Source organism: Haliotis asinina, chromosome 1, assembly GCF_037392515.1.
Source record: "Haliotis asinina isolate JCU_RB_2024 chromosome 1, JCU_Hal_asi_v2, whole genome shotgun sequence".
Lineage (NCBI taxonomy): Eukaryota > Metazoa > Mollusca > Gastropoda > Lepetellida > Haliotidae > Haliotis > Haliotis asinina.
The window spans coordinates 14,890,825-14,903,036 of record NC_090280.1 but is presented as its reverse complement, the minus strand read 5'-3'; the positions used below and the strand labels follow the sequence as shown (position 1 = coordinate 14,903,036).

The window sequence follows — 12,212 nt, the reverse complement described above, 5'->3', positions numbered from 1 at the left end:
AACTGCCTGTGGAGATGAAGGACAACTGGATCCTGCTGAGCTTAAACACAGTCGTCGATGTAGCTCTCGAAAGTGATTCCCTGACAATGCAGGTAGCTTGTTATCGGTTTGGTTACCCGAGTAAAAAGCCATGGGGCCGTAGATATTCCAAATGGTAGTACCATCCACTGGTAATGACGTCCTTGGAACGTGAACCGAAGATACTTCCGGTGATCTGGATGTATTGGTATGTGAAAATAGGCATCTTGCAGGTCGAGGGAAATCAGATAGTCCCCTTTCTTCAAAATGGTTCGACTGACACCATCCGAAAGTGGGGTGGTGGTGACAGAAACCGGGCATTGAACTGTTTCATGTTGAATATCAAACGAAGTTTGTTTGAATTCCTTTTTGGGACCAGAAATATTGGGAAGTAGAACCCTGGAGTAACAATGAGTGGGTGGAGCTGTTCTACAGCATGCTTGTCCAGAAGTGTCTCTATGGTGGCCCGAAGAAGCAAATTTAGATCAGGAGGATAAGCTCGTTGAAGGGGAGTGACTGTGAGATGGGGATTCCCGACAAGCGGCATCTGATATCCGTGAGTGAGAATCGCCGAAACATATGGATCTCGGAGAATCTCCCAGTTGGGTGCAAACTTTCCTAATCTTCCGCCTACCGGTGAGTCGAAGATCGGTACGACTGGGGACGGTAGGACCAAGTCGGGCAGCAATCTCTGTGAGTCACTGCTTAGAGGTGCCACTTCCAGTGTCGGGACCTGTCTTGGTGGAAGGACGAGAGGCGCCACCCTGGGAAGGTTTTCTACTCCTGTTCCGTGTTTGGATAAAGGGTTTGTCACGAAAGCAGTCTTTCAAATCTGGGTTGGTTGGAGAGAAACGAGGCGTTCCGCTTTGTTTCAATGAACTTTGCAGCTGAGATTTCTGCATTTTCAGTAATTCAACAGAGACCTGAAAATGAGTGTCCTGATGCACCTTGTTTGAAACTTCTCCAATGTTACCACCAAAAAGCATATCTGAGGAAAAAGGCTGTCTAAACAATTCAGCCTTGAAGCGTTCATCCCAAGATGAAATGTTGAGGGGGCCTCTCCTGCGCACTGCAAGTACGTACCCGAAAAAATGGGATAATTGGTCTAGAATGACCTGAAGCTGGTCTAAGACCAACGCCATGCATCCCCTGATATAAGCATCTTGGTCAGTATATCCGTGATCAACAGCTACAGCAACGGCATCCACTGCCGAAATAGCACAATTGATAAAGGGTAGTGTGCGACGAATAGTCATATCCATATGTGCCAATTCCCTATCTTCCACAAAGAAGGGTGAAGCAGCGCGTTTGCCACATAGGGTAGAAATATCCTCGTCAACTGATGGAGACGAAGCCAATCCAGAAAACCCATGACCGTGAGCAATGGATGGCATAAACTTGGGTTTAACTCCATCTGGCGATCTGGATCGATTAGTAGAGCCTGGCCTACCATCCCGATGGGATGATCTTGAGCGAGCAGGTGAACCTGAACGCTGAAGTGATCTAGTCCGGGAAACAACCCCAGAACGCTGATGCGAATCACATAAGTGGCATGAATCGGGATGAGCTGACGAATCAAATTGATGAGGCAAACCAGTTCGTGTACTTGAAATCAATTCGATTCCATCACACACTTTGTCTAGAAGCCGTGATTCGAGAAACTGCCTCAGTATGATTAAGTGAAGCCGAACGGTGCACTGAACTGGTGAACCCGTTCATGCAAACCTGTACATGGTGAATTGAAACGGCCATGTGAATTGATTCTATCTGGTGAATTGATTCGACCATGTGAACTGATTCGATCTGGTGAATTGATTCGGCCTGGTGAATTGATTCGATCTGGTGAATTGATTCGGCCTGGTGAATCAGTTTGGCGACGTGAATCCAAACGGGAGGAAGTTCCGATACCACCATTTGAATCAATACGTGTTTTAGTATGACCAATAGAAACAGACTGACGACCAACGCCACTCTGCTATGGTGAACATGACCGCTCAGTCGATCTCCGAGATGGCTTCGCCTTGAATGACTTGGAGAAACGGAATTATTTGGTAATGCAGGTGATGCAGATCGGTGAACCGAAGCGACTGTTCTCACGTTTTGAGATGAACCAGATGCCCTAGAAACCAAGAGAGTAGACCGCAGACCGGGGGAGACAGTAGATACTAAAGGTTTATCCATAACAACTACCCTAGAGCCGGCCTGAGACGTCGAGCCAGGTGAAGAATGCGTCCCCAAAAACTTCCGAACATCTTCCGAAAGGTAAGAATCTCGGAGAGCGGGGATTTCAAACGACGAGGGGTGAGGGTAGGACGATCCTGGCGTGGTTTCTTGGTAGGAGTGGGGCCTTGGTCAGCAGATGCATTCCTAGCTCTATCTGCAATCCTACGGCACAAACCCGCTTATAAGCCTTGAAATCTTCTGTTGATGAAAACCTGCACACTTCTCACAACGTTTCTCCCAAGAACATTGACCCACACAATCAACACACGATATGTGTGGGTCCAAAGTCGAAAACATAGTTTTACACTGAGCGCAAAACTTACGCTTCTTGTTTGGAGGATCTGTTTTCCTCATAATACAAAACAACTCAAACCCTATACAAGATCTAAGATACGTCCACTCTGTCGTGCGACAAGAAGAAGAATGATCTCTCTGAGGTAGTCACGTGGGTAGATAGGGGAGCATGCTGCATGCTCTGCATGGGCTAAGGGACCCGTCCTGTAAGGAGAGCAGCCTGGGGAACACGGGCATATGGACAAGAGAGGCCTACAGGAAAGTTCTAATTCGTTCCACTCAGCGTCGAAGCAAGAGAGAGAAGTGCAAATCGTGAGATAGGATAAGTTTAAAAATACAATCTATTCAGACTCTTTTTCTTGCCTTCAGGCTATAAAACATATTTCTTCCAAATATCCACTTTCAATTCAAATCATTGAATTGTATAATGATCTTGCTACTGGCCAGTACGACATCGTCTCTCTGGTAACACAATGCCAATGCAGCACTCAACAAATCTGTGACACCACATCTTATTCCATACTCTGATCGCAAAGCTAGCATTAGAACTTACATCCGTGATCTGATGCAGATGAAGTGGGACACCCAAGTAGGTATAAATTACATGAAATTAAACCATATATTGATTACACCTACTTGGGCTGTCAGTCCAGATTTGAAGAGGTTATTTTACGACGATGTCGTATTGGCCACACACTAAAGACTCATGCATGCCTACCTGTTAAAAGGTGAGGATCCTCCGATTTGTATCCCGTGTGATGAGAGAGTCACGGTCAAGCATATCCTACTTAACTATGTAGAATTCTCCATCATAAGGGATAAGTATTTTACAGTTAAAACAATTAAGGACCTTTTTAACACAGATAGCTATCATTTAATTAATGTTTTTAAAGGCAATTGATTTCTTGGTTGAATTATAAGTAATATGTTCTGTAAATAGATGTGACTGGTAGTTTAGATTAGTAATTGCTAGTGGCTGTACCCTCAAAGGGGATTGAAGTATTGTATAATTATTGTCCTCCTGAGAGGGTACGTAAGTCAATCTAAACTTACGAGGATTTTTAAGCATAGCATTTTTGTTATTTTAATTTTGGCTAAAATTTGTTACAATCGCCAGCGGATGAGGGGATGGTGTAAATCCAACTAGGGTCCATGCAGGTAGCAAAGGTACTGTAAGTCCCCATAGTCCCTAGTATGGTGATGTGCCTTCTGTTAGCGATCTATGGCCTGTTTTTATATTGTATTTTCTAAATAGTGATATTAGTTTTAACTTTCCTTGCTAGTTTTAATGCTACTTGTGATATTCTACTTGTTTTACTATCCTTCGTTGACAGATTTTTACAATATGCATATATATTTCATTTAAGTGTTAAATGTTCTCGTCACGATATGGCTGAGATATTACCGATGTGACGTTAAATATTAACTCACTCACTCATTTAGATCTTATATCCGTCATCTGATGCAGAAGTGGGATTCCCAAGTAGGTATAAATATATTACATGTGATAAAACCTGATAATGTTTATACCTATTTGCGTTCTCAGTCCAGATCTCACGATGTCGCATTGGCCACACAAGATACACTGACGAATATACACTAAAAGGTGAAGGTCCTCCGTTTTGTATCCCGTGTGATGAAAGAATCACGCCTACGGTCAAGCATATTTTGCTTGACTGTGTTGAGCATTCCATCACAAGGGACAACTACTATTTCATCAAAGATCTTCTATCAATACTAGTTCTCACTTAATTATTAGCATTTTTTAAAGAATTGGATCTGTTAACTGATTTGTAAATAGATAAATATTTTATAACTGGAAGTTAAAATTAGTAACTCAAATTGTTAGTGGCTGTACCCTTAAAGTAATGTAAAATTATTGTCCCCCTGAGAGAGTACGTCAGTCCCAAAACAGTTGATATAATTTTAAGTTTTGAAGGTTTTTCATTATAGTATTTTGTCATTTTAATGTATGGCTAATTCCCTGCATAAAAGCCAATAGCTGAGGGGATTATGTAAATTCAGCTAGGGCCCATGCAAGTACCAAAAGTCCTAAAGGTCCCTTGTATGGTGATCTACCTTCAGTTGTTGACAATCTATGGCCCATTTATATATTGTATTCTCCTCTATTGTTAAACTGTTTTCATTTAATTACTTGTCTGAAATGGGTATCTGTGATATATACTTGTGGTTTTACCGTTCTTCGTCAACAGGGGGTTAGTTTCTAATATTCTTGATCTGCAAAGCCATTATTACTTGTTCTCATCACGATATGGCTACAATATTGCCGATGTGACGATAAATATTTACTCACTCACTCATTCAAGTGTGTGAAGGATCTTACCACTATCTTGAAGCGATTCAGACAGCTCATTGTATATGGGGTTAGGGCACTGCCTTACAAACATTTGTTAGAGTAAACAGAAACTGGATACAAGTGATCAGTCCTTAGATTATGGTGCAAATGCTTGTGTTGTTCAAAGTTTCTGGCAAAACCAATTACGCATGTGATAGCTGATTATTATGGAGAAGGAGGGTGATCAAAATACATAGAAAATAGATTTTCATACGGAAATCTTTCTGCTAAGCATAATTGTTTTGTTATGAATTCCTTGTTAATAAGATTTGTCACAACGATATAAATAATATAGGATTTGTCTTTTCTTCAGACAAAACTTTCCACACCAGAACTGCTTACAACGCATTACAAGGAGAAAACCACTACATCAATTATGTCCATTCGGATACTCTGTTCAGGAATCAGAGGACACTTACAAATTCGTAAGAGAATAACGTCTGTCCCCGTGAGACACTTTGCAAATATTCCAGGCATATATCGCCCATATGGAAAAACGGGTGACGGAAATTATGGATCAACACTCGGAAAGCAAAATGTTGGATACGTTGAACCAGTTCGAGAAAAGATTCTCAGCTTGGCCAAAACCATTCCCTTTACTGACAAAGACTCGGCGTTCAACATTGCCGACTACGGTGCAGCTGATGGTTCCACTGCCATGGCCATTTTCCGTGAGTTGTTGGCAACACTAAAAGATCATCATGGCCCCGATACCCAATTCCAAGTGATCTATGAAGACTTGGAAACGAATGATTTCAATTCCCTTTTCAAACGTATGGCAGGAATCATCCCTGATCCACCGTCCTACCTCCTGGAAATGGACAATGTCTACGTTCTTGCCTCGGGGACAAACTTCTACAAGCAGTGTGTTCCTTTAAACTCAATCCATTTCATGATGTCGATGACGTCTGTCCATTGGCTGTCAAGGACACCAACCACCTCCAAATTCTCTATTTACAAAGATGCCCAAAGTAGTGCTGAGGAGTTGACTGCACTACACAAGCAGGCTGAGTTGGACTGGGAAACCTTTTTACTAGGAAGAAGTAGAGAACTGAAACTAGGAGGCTTACTCGTCGTAAGTGCCTGTGCTGAGTTTGATGACAGAAACACTGGAGAAAACAGATACACTGTGCAAACGTTTGTAGGTCTGCTGAATGAGGTATGGAAAGAATACTGTATCGCTGGTAAAATCACAAAAGAAGAGTTCACGAATACACAGTTTTGCTTTTGTTTTCGTAACATGGAGCAGGTCAGAAAGCCATTCGATGACAAAACGTCACCAGTTTCCAGGTCAGGATTAACCCTCTTGTCAGCTGAAGCTGTAGTGACCCCTGATATATTTTACATCGATTGGAGAGAGAAGAAAGACATAGAAGGAATCGATGATAGGGAGAGGTTTGCCAGGATGTACACATCTGCGCACAGGAACTGGAACAACAGTACATTCATGAATGGCCTCTCAGATTCCCGGTCACTAGATGAGAAGGAGCAGATAGTTGATGGTCTTTATGGCGACGTTGAGAAACGCATGTCTAGGATGAACCCTGAAATATTCAAGGATGATTTGAGATTTATATATCTCGTTATCAGAAAAGAATAATCATGCAAGCAGTTAGAAGAGAAGACTTGAAGCTTCCTCAACATGAAAACAAGAATACTAACAATGAAGCGAACTGATTGGGTATGATGGGGAACGTGGCCTTGGAAACTATATGAAATGAACCACTGAATATAACTGATGACACCAGGTGTTCACATAAATGTTCAGCATGTCCTGACTTACAGGTAGCACCGTGGATACCACACAGGAGTTAAGGTGCATAGGGCATCTAACAGTCCTACCTGGGCATAATACCACCCTGGATATTTAATAATAAGAAGGAGACGTTTTCACTTATGTAGCGCCTAGTATACATCTGACAAGTTGCTCGCTGGACACTGTAATTAGAATCTGCTTTGTACTACCCCGGATGACCCAAGCGGCCTGTCAGGTGCTACAAGGATATAGTCAGATTCGTCTTATCTCATCGAGTACCCATTTTCTGCTGGAGGAACAGAGGCAATGTTGAACAAGCTCACCTGCTTGAGGTGAAACCACATGTTTTCCATGTGCTTCGTGAAATATCTGAAACTCTCAGGAGTCAAGCTTCCACACACGGTCACCCATCCCAGGACTGTCCGAGCTCGACGATCCTTAACTTTAACTGATTTGTAACCCCAGCTCTACGCACAGGACCAGTGTCTCCGAGGAGTACTAAAACTAGCTGTAGGCCTCTTTGTAAGTGTCACTAGAGCCGAGCGAGGGATGACACACACATCAGACCGTATCACCCGAGGGAGAGGAGTACAGCCTAATTATCTTACCGCCATGTGAACTGTACAAAATATTATTTTATCTTTATTCTGAAGATTGCTACCGACCATATGACATGTAAAGAAAGTGGCATCTGCAGTTCAATGGATTTTTAACATCGATAAAGCATGTTCTGACAAGCTTAAAACTGCTACAAAAATAGTTATTACGGCTAAGTTGAGTGTGCAAAATTCAACATATAAAATAGTTTAAACAAAACAGTGAAAGTGAACTCAAATATAGATAATCAAACGGTTTTCGAACTCCGGGCACTGCATGCGTCATATTACCACATCATGCAATAGTTATGATTGACGGAACGTTTGATGACCACCCTGGCAGCGTATGATATTTTTTCCAGTTGTCACCATCCTGGAAGTGGTGGTGACACGGAAACGTATTAAAGCTTAAGTATTTTAAATGAAGTTTAAACGCAATATTTTCTCATGGACAAACGGTGGCATTGTAACCAGGGTATAGTGCATCTTGCAGTCTGGTGACCAATTGTGATAATATTTATCGTCGGCAATATTTCAGCCATGTGCAAGTCAAGAACCTGTGTTCCGATATGTATTGCCATCTCTTGGCAGCTTCAGTGTTTCACAGTGAGTCACATTGATTGTACTGTATGTATTCGTCTTACCTAGTGTAACAATGAGACGCTAGGTCCAACGTGTTTAACTGAGACACTGAATGGGATGTGTTCAGCGGGACTCGGTTGGCGGTTGACAGGCACATCCGGGTAGGTGCCAGTCCCACTCACCTGGCTAAGTGTACATTTAGACTGTGGGCAAGTCTTTTATCATTTCATCTTCTCTCTCAAGTATGAAACATTTCCAAACGGCGGAGAACCATCTGAAACATCTAACATGGCTAACCGTATATAACAGGATCAACATTGTCATATTTTACTTCCAGTTTTCACTAAAATGCGAAACATATTCAACTATGTATATTTGACTTTATTTTACTCTAACTCTACTTGCACCTGAAAGCTGGCACATTATCACGTATTACCTCAGGATACAAGGTGTCACAACTGGTCACACAGTATACTACATACAATCACAACCAGTCAAGCAACACTACATACAATTAAATGTTAGGTCACTTTGTATCTTAATCGTAACACAGAGCTTTGTCAACGCAGGAAGTCTGATAGTGTAGTGAAGAAACCAGCACGAACTGTGACATTAAAGCGGCAGTGTTAGTGGTTGTCTAACTTTCACTATTTCAGTATTCAGCGCTAGCATCTGTCATCAAACTTGCGTAAGGTAACCAACATGTCACATATCTTATTATCAAAACTGACAATTAAACTTGCGCGTACGGACTGGCTTTCCAATTCTGACATGAGGCCAGGTATATATACAGGACGGTTGCACATTAGAATGATTCCTACTTTGCACCAGATCCTCACTGTTTGTTTCTGAAGGTAAGTCGCTTTTGCTTGGTCATTTTTGTCAGACTCCATATACCCCTAATCAGGCTTCTCTACTACACTACCTGAACAATGAATTTAAGTAACTGTTACATTTAGTCAAAATTAAACATAATACAATTTGGTATTAAAAGTAGACGTATTGTAGAGGTTGTCACGTTAAACTAGCCTATTCTTGTACGGGGTCGTGGATGCTAAAATAGTCTGTGTACAACACATTCGACATGTACAACGTCAGTGAAGTGTTCCACATTGATGCAACTGTATCTTTGTCATGTACACTACTTGTATGTTACATGCACGATTTTTATTGCTCATGTTAGCGCTAGAAGCACATATATGTTTGTAATTTACTTTCATGATATCCAGTTTCTGACTGCAAATGTTCTAATATACAATAATACTTCATGTAAACTTATCTAGCTGAACTCACATTCTGGCAATGTCTTATAAATATATGTCTATGTAATGTACACGCTTTATCATGACGCTGCGGCGATGTAGTACTGGTCTAAAATAGTTCAAGATATACAGGCATTTTTCTTTAATATCAGTCTCATTTTGAAATAATCAGAAAGTATCTACTTTTCGTTATTAGACATGTATTATTTTAATCATTACGCCGTTACGGTCAGGCACACGCACTGACTTCAGGGCAGAGTGTACAATGTGGAGCAGACTCAATGTCTGTTTTCATCAGAGAAAAGAACTGGCAGCTGTTAGCTTGAAATTGAACCGCTTCGTTGGCTATTGCCATGTTTGCCAGTTATCGTTTCCTTTAAATTCAAAAATGAATGTTTCAAATATATTATCACGAATATTTACTTAACATTGATTTCCATTTACTGCATTTACTCCAATATTCGACAATGATAAAATTGTAATAGTTTTCATTATTCAAGCAAGTATTCGAATTACCTTTATTCTTAAAGCAAAAAAGTTAATTACTAACCCTTTAGGGTCGCCATTAAAATATATGAAGTCATTTACAGGTATTTACACCTATAATGTGGTGTCATCAAATATTTCATTACTCAATTATTCCGATTGACCTGATTCATTGACTGTTCTGTTTATTGATTGACTGGCTGATTGACTGGTTTTATATTGATTGTCTAAAGAATAAAGCAATCATGCTTTGTCTGAGATCCCTCTCTGTTTGCTTTTGAAGGCGTGGAGATCCCCAAGTAAACTCTCGCAATATTTCTAGGCATAAACAGGCCAACATAAAGCCTGTTTCGCATACAACAATCAATGTACTCCCAGTCTCAGGGGTGGCTTGGACACACGGCAATATCTTGACACAATCGGCGACGGAGACATCACAGACACAGGTGACATCACAGATGGGGGAGACGGACTCGACAGCGATAGAGTTGTACCATCAGCGATTCCACCACTCTTCACCGGTTCCGAGGTCCATCAAAGTAGACCACCATTATCAGCCTGAACACTGTAAGATCTTGGGTCATCGGCCTGAATGACTGTACTCCGTTGTGACCTATCACGTCGTTGATGACCACAGTGTAGCCTCCCCAAGGGCTTAGTACACCTGTCGTAATAGCGCTTCTGTTGTAGTTTCTGATTCTGATTTAACAACTTTACGAGACCTGGAAACGCGAAAAAGTCGCTCCTGAATAGGGGGATTAGCGCGAATACGCCTGCCCATTATAATCTCTTCACTTGATTGCCCACTATCCAAAGGAGAGCTTCTATAAGCAAGCGATCCCATATAAGGATTCTGATTTTCCTTACACAAAATGTTTTTCACAAAGCCGAGCTGTTTTTTTCTGCCAAACCATTCGATTTGAGGATACTTTGGACTAGACGTGGCATGCTCTAATTGCCACTCATGTGCAAACTATCTAAATTCATGACTACGAAACTGGAAACCACTGTCTGTAAACACCTAGTCTGGGATATCATGGCGAGCAAGCACTGTTTCCATGGCGGCGATGACTCGATGAGACGGTGTATCTGTCAAGGAGTATACTTCCGGATAGCTGGAGAGATGATCAACAATCACCAAATTATCCTTTCCATCACAGTAAAAGAGATCTGATGCAACTTTCTGCCAAGGGCGAGAAACTGTCTGATGAGGATGCAAAGGTTCAGACTTATGTCTGTTCCTGTAGGTTTGACACACAGAACAGTTAGACACAGTATCGTCAATGTCATGATTGAGTTTTGATCAATGTAGGGTTTTCTGGATCTATATTTATATTTTCCAAGCTAAGATGCCTAGCATGACTTTTGTCTATCATGTACTTTCTGAGGGAGGTAGGTATTATAACTCTAACACCTTTGAAGATTATATCATCGACAGCCGTCAAATCATGTCTTTAGTTCCAATACTCCTGAAGATTCACGGGACATGAAGTTCTATGCATTGGTCAAACGGATTCAATAACTTCCATCAAAGCAAAATAGCTCTGGATTCTTGCTTGTCTCTTGGGGTGTCTCCGCACAGCGAGAGACGAGACGATTATGTCCACATAGGCTTGAACACATTCTTCAGATGACGAAACAGATCCGGGCTTTGACGAAGGGCATTTGCGTGACAATGTATCAGCTGAAACATGAACTTTCCTGAGGTATGTTCCACTCGAAAATCATGCTGTTGCATTCTTAACATGAAGCTCTGTATTCGGAGTGGGCATCCATTGAGAGACTTGTTGAAGATTGAAACTAATGGCTTTGATCCGTTTCAACAAGTATGGACTGTTGATATATGTACTGAGAGAAATGAAGTAGTATAAACAATGCTGGTTCTGGCTCAACCTATAAAATCCCTAATATAATAACCTACCCTTCCCTCACCCATCTTAATTTATAAACCCCATAACAGGACTTTTTTTCATCTTCCATGTAAAAGTTTACGATTAGTGATAAAAAGGCATTATGACTGTTTCTGGATCACCCTATATAACTCATAATATATATAAGATCAATTTAAATATTCATTATCAGTGACTTTCTCTTCTGTTTCATCATTTAGGAATTCATCTAAATTATGTTTATGTTTATCTTCACCCTTTGCTACAACGCAGTTTGTAACTTAACACCAAGGAAGTACCAGTACTATTAATACATAAAGAACTAACATCAACCACCCCTGAATATTTTTACCTTTACGAAGAGGTCTATGAATACTATTTTGATCAGGATCTTTATAATTTTCCCTTAATGGATAATAACGAGATATTTTACCATTTACCATTATTGGTTTACTTTCATCGTATAATTTTACCCATTCAGCAAATTGAGATGAATTAGGTAATTCCTGTATTTTATTTCTTAAAATAGGATTATCTAAAGGGGTGCCATTGTAACAGTTTGAATTTGTTTGAAAAGTTGACCATTTTCTATTTTTATTCCATTCCGTGGTAAGTCAGTATCCTTTTCTTTGTGTGGAAAATATAAAGTTTTATCTATCACTTGTTTTGTAAGCTCTTTTCTGACTACCCTAGAAATATACGAAATAGCTTTAAATAATGAAGACTCACGTGTTTTTTTTCATCTGAATC

The 12,212-nt window shown here is 40.7% G+C and overlaps 1 protein-coding gene across 2 annotated transcripts in view; it reads left to right on the top strand.

Moving 5' to 3' along the window:
* LOC137284671 (uncharacterized) overlaps window positions 1–9,833 on the top strand; it is a 32,945-nt gene extending 23,112 nt beyond the window's left edge. The window contains exon 2 of one of the 2 annotated variants that reach the window (XM_067816617.1): window positions 5,205–9,833. In XM_067816617.1, the coding sequence (XP_067672718.1) occupies window positions 5,268–6,491 (1,224 nt within the window). In that variant the 5' untranslated portion in view covers window positions 5,205–5,267 and the 3' untranslated portion in view covers window positions 6,492–9,833. The remainder of the gene's footprint in view (window positions 1–5,204) is intronic. The other variant, XM_067816699.1, reaches the window with a different exon arrangement.
* Window positions 9,834–12,212: the final 2,379 nt, after the last annotated feature.